This window comes from Peromyscus maniculatus, chromosome 2, assembly GCF_049852395.1.
Source record: "Peromyscus maniculatus bairdii isolate BWxNUB_F1_BW_parent chromosome 2, HU_Pman_BW_mat_3.1, whole genome shotgun sequence".
Lineage (NCBI taxonomy): Eukaryota > Metazoa > Chordata > Mammalia > Rodentia > Cricetidae > Peromyscus > Peromyscus maniculatus.
In genome coordinates, this window is record NC_134853.1 from 154,666,621 (window position 1) to 154,671,511 (window position 4,891).

At 52.9% G+C, this 4,891-nt stretch overlaps 1 protein-coding gene across 1 annotated transcript; it reads right to left on the reverse strand.

Annotated features, from left to right (window-relative positions):
• Positions 1-842: 842 nt before the first annotated feature.
• Positions 843-4,658, reverse strand: Rpl11 (ribosomal protein L11). The gene is made up of 6 exons (XM_006980828.4): positions 4,534-4,658; positions 3,664-3,814; positions 2,766-2,872; positions 2,320-2,451; positions 1,178-1,288; positions 843-912 (listed from the first exon to the last, which is right to left on the reverse strand). The coding sequence occupies exons 1-6, from the start codon at positions 4,537-4,539 to the stop codon at positions 883-885; spliced, it is 537 nt and encodes a 178-aa protein (XP_006980890.1). The 5' UTR covers positions 4,540-4,658; the 3' UTR covers positions 843-882.
• Positions 4,659-4,891: the final 233 nt, after the last annotated feature.

Below are 4,891 nucleotides of genomic sequence, written 5' to 3' on the forward strand. Positions count from 1 at the left end.
CAACAAAGGGAAGTTGAGTTCAACGATGGTCTGTATGGGCACGTACTTCCACAGGGGCCCCCAACCTTGCTTTTCTTAGTGCCTCACACCTGGACTTGGGCTAGGCTAGGCTGGCTGGCCATAGCTGCTGGCTTTTTATGAGCCCCGCCCCCCACACTGATACAGCAAGCACTTCACCTCCTGGGCCATATCCCCAGTTCCTAAAACAGCCTATGGATCACTATTTCAATGATCTGGGGAGGGGAAGGAAAAAAAAATCACTGGTTACAGCCAACTCTTAGAGTTCATGTACGAAACACACACAGCATTTTTTTTGTACTTGAGTTCCTAGTACTGGTCTAAGGATTACTGCTTCCGTGAAGGAGGAAACACAGCTAAAAAAGGGAGGACTGAGATCAAATCAGACAACTTGCCTGTGAGACTTCCCTCTGGACACAGCCTCCCAACCTTCTCATTTTAAAGGCAACTCAACTCTGAACAGCAAAGTCAAAATTCAGTCGTTAGCACCACACCAGAAGCTTGTCTTGTAGTCCCGTCACCACACATCGAATCACAAACAAGGAGCGCTCACTGGGACATGGAGCACTGGACCCAGCCCTTAGTTACAACTAATCCAAATCCTAACCCCACCCCATACCTCTCAAAACCCATTTAAACTGGGACCACTGCACCACAGGCCATCCATAGAGCATGCAAGCACAATGCTCGGCTCTGAGCTGCAGGAAAACACTGGAGTCCAGGACGCAGGCTGCACCAGCAATTCTCATCGAGGCTGTTAAGTGATTGAGGTCCCAGGATCTGAATGTGGCCAGACTTCCTTTCACAAACACACAACAGTAACATGCATTTCTGAGAAAATTTTATTGGCCTTTTGGATAAAATTTATTTGCCAGGAAGGATGATCCCATCATACTGAAAGAGAAGAGATTGTATTTTTCAGAACAGGAGGCAACAGCAAGAACCACAGCAAAGACTAACGCCTGAGAATTCTGATTCCAGCTACCTACACTCAGACCTGGGCCTTCCTTTCAACCACCAACCCTGGGAGCCAGTTTACAAATTGCCCATACAATCTATCTTTAAACAAGCTACCCACCAAACAGCACTATATGCACAGCTCCCAATCCCAGTAACAGCCGCCAGCACCACCAGTTCATGGGAGATAGATCAGCTTTACCTTCTGCTGGAACCAGCGCATGGCCTCCTCTTTGCTGATTCTGTGCTTGGCCCCAATGCAGCCTGTCCTGCGCTTCTTGTCTGCGATGCTGAAACCTGGCCTACCCAGCACCTGTGCCAGGAACAACCAACAGTCATCTAGCCAGCTTAGGGTCAAGAGCAGACGGACAAAATTCACACACTGGAGACTCCTGGAAACTTAACGGACTCTGACATCTCTGAGTTGGCAGAACTGTGACTGGCTTCCCAGACAACACCACACTACAGACGTGCGCTCTGCAGGCTGGAACCTTCACCACCTTTCCCCTTCCCCACCCATTTCCCAGCGTCTCTAGAGGGTTCTGATTCCCTTGCACATACATGATGCAGACATACAAATAGGCAAAAACATCTATACACATAAAAATAGAATTTGGTGTGTGTGTGTGTGGGGTCAGGACAACACATCCAACTAAGTGTGCCAGTAGATTCCAGAACCTTAACACACAGGAGATGTAGGCAGGGAGTTCAAGGCCTGCTTGGGGTACAAACCAAGGAGCCTGGCTCAAAACAAAAACCCACAACGTAACATGTGTAATGCAGAAAAATTTAAATCTAAAAGCACAAAGGAACACATATTCACCCCCTCATTTGCTCAAAAGCACTCCCCAAAGCTCTGCTGCCCTGACCTCTGAGTCCCCCCGTCACTGAGGTCTAGGTGTCTGAATCTTAGGTGCTAAGGTTTCTCACTTTACTTCTGCCTCTTTACTCTCATGAAAGAAACACATTGTGGTAAGTCATTTCCACATGAAAATCCCCACTGAGAACAGGTGCCCACCACCCACACCTGTGGCTATGTATTCTGCATGGAACTCAGGTGCCTAAGGGAAGGAAATGGGGACAGGGCAGCCACAGTCCAGCCAACTCCAAGGCCAGGGGCAGCACAGCACCACACCGGCAGGGACCAGTCTGTCTTGTGTGGTGCCCAACTTCTGTACTTGCCACAAACAAGGCCCTTCCTCCCAAGGCGTACACACAGGCAGACAAGACACAAGGCTTCAACCCAGCAGCCCAACATCCCAACAGCAAGACAGCACTGGTGACAGAGAGCAGCAGCAGGCACCCCTCCTCACAGGCAGCTTGGGAAAGGGTAAAGAACCATACCACATAGAAGTCCAAGCCGTAGATCCCAATGCTCGGGTCATATTTGATGCCCAGGTCAATATGTTCTTGAATCCCAAAGCCAAAGTTTCCAGTATCTGAGAAGTTATTTTTCCGTAACTCGTACTCCCGCACCTGAGGAGGAAAATGCAGCAACCGTGTTACTTGCCACACAAATACCTGTTCAAAGGAACACCCAGTAGGGCCAGAGCACATCAAGTCTACGCAACCTGGTCAGGAGCACAGGTTACTCTCCCCTTCAACAAAACCACCTCCCATCTAGTCTGCATCAAATGATCCCAACTTCCAAAGGGCAGAGAGAAACCCAAGCAAAGAATGGGAATCCAAACAACAGTCTGGCATCTTTAAACACCAGCCAAATACGCTCAGCACTGCTGACTGTAAACCTCATCTGACTTCCCAGCTGTCCACACAGGGACCAGCCTCACCTTCAGGCCTTTCTCCAGAATCTCCTCCGCCTTGGCTCCACGGACAGTGCAGTGAACAGCAATCTTCTCATTTCTCCGGATGCCAAAGGACCTGACGGTGTATCTAGCTGCAGGCAGAGGACAAAAGTCAGGTAATGTCACACCCCCGCCGCACTCACTGCTCCCCCAACAGCAGCTCTAGGACGCCAGCATCTACTCACATTCTACGTGGTGTTCTAATGTGTAAATCAACTTCATCTATAACACAGAAAACACAGCCATACTAATTTACCCAGCCATACTTCAGGACTAAGAACCCAAAATACACTCAAGTCTCTGGAGTTCATGACCATAGTTAAGTCAGAGGCACAAGAGAACTGATATGTTCAGAGAATTTCAAATGCAGCTCAGGCTAGCCTTTAACCGGCAGCAATCCTCCTGCTTCAGCTGGGGTAATGGGATTACAGGTGTGGGCTACCACTCCCATCTCATCATCATACTCTAAAGAAAACACAGCTCTAATGTGCAGGACCCTGGGTTCAATAGCCAGGACCACCAGATGTCAGCCTGAAGAATACACCTTGATAAAAGCTGTACAGATGTTCTGAGGTCACCTTGCCTAAGCTCCCTGGCAGGACTAGGTAAGAAACACAGATCACCCAAATCCCACTCATAGCAAAACCTGGACTTCACCTAATGCTAATGCCACAAAACGAGGGAATTGCAATCCCTCTTATACAGATAAAAGGAAGCTGAGGTAGAGAGCATAAAGCTAGAGGCAAGAAGCACAGGTAGGTACCCTCCAGTCAGGCCCAGTGCCACACCCTCCTCCAGCGTACCTTAAAGGTTGCTCTGGTGCTCTGGTTAGATGAGGCCCACCCTCTGCCCACCCTTCCCCGGCCAGCCTGCCATCACTCACCTTTGGAAAACACAGGTGTCTGGCCTGTGAGCTGCTCCAACACCTTGGCCGCCCGGGTCAGTCTGTCTCCGCTCTCCCCAACACAGATGTTGAGGCAGAGCTTGCGGATGCGAAGCTCCCGCATGGGGTTCTCCTTTTCGCCTTGATCTTGCTGCAACAGAGTCGTCACACGGCAGTCAACACCCCCCCCCGACCTGTCAATCCGTGTCTCCTCCACCTGCACACCTTAATTTATTTCCACCGTCCCCAAATCCTGCGCGTGCTCTTTGAACAAGGTCTCAGCTCATCGGCTTGGGAAGCGCGAAGGGAGATCGGCATGTCTCTTGCTCCACGCGCGGGGCGGACGGGACCCTCAAGAGTAAGCCTGAGCCCTAAGGGGGTCACTAGGTAGTGACTCCGGCTTAAAAAGAGCCAATCGGACAAGAACGAATACAATGTAACCCTAAAAACACACGCACAGGAAGCACGCGCCTGAGCGACCTCCCTTCCCCTTCCTCCTCCCGAGCTGGGCCAAGAGCGAGCGCCCTCCCTGGGCGTGGGGAGCGCAGGGGTTCCGCGGCACCGAGCCATCCCCAAGGCCCCTGGACGGAGGACCGACTCGGGGCCGGCTCGGCCCGCCCCGCTCGCACCCACGGCGGCCCCCGGACCCCGCGCCCCGGACCCCGGGGCCGCTAACCTCAACCCCTTCCCAGAACGGGCAGGCGACGGGACGGGCGAGCCCTGCGCCCGCACAGCCACGCCGGCCCCAGCGCCACCAGCACCGCGGGCTTCGTCCTCCGCCGGGCGCCGGCAAGAAAAACCCCCGTGGGCTCCGCGGGCCGCGGATGGGGAGGGATGGAGGGGAGGCAAAGGCAGAGCCGGCCTACTCACCGTCATGTTGAAGAAGAAGAAGGAAGAGAGAGCTGGACTTCCGGCCCCGTCGCCTTATGGGCCAGGAGGCGGGCTTTTTTAGCTGGGCTAACAAACGAGATGAGCGTGAGGAAGAGAGGCACGGCTGTCATGGAGCCGCGCCGTCTAGTGGATGGTTCTGGGAACTGCAGGGGAAGACAGGCCTGGGTTGCCCAATGCTTTTGAAAATCAGGTACCTGGGCGATGGTGGCGCACGCCTTTAATTCCAGCACTCGAGCCAGGGGAATCCCTGTGAGTTCCGGGCCAGCCTGGTCTACAGAGCGAGATCCAGGACGGGCACCAAAGCTACACAGAGAAACCCTGTCTCGGAAACCCCACC

Excerpts from the sequence above, each read along its gene's own strand:
- Rpl11 (XM_006980828.4), bottom strand. Across the intron at positions 1,289-2,319 it reads ACGGCTTGGACTTCTATGTG|GTGCTGGGTAGGCCAGGTTT; the intron begins GTATGGTTCTTT and ends TTCCTGGCACAG. Across the intron at positions 913-1,177 it reads TGCGCTGGTTCCAGCAGAAG|TATGATGGGATCATCCTTCC; the intron begins GTAAAGCTGATC and ends CTTCTCTTTCAG.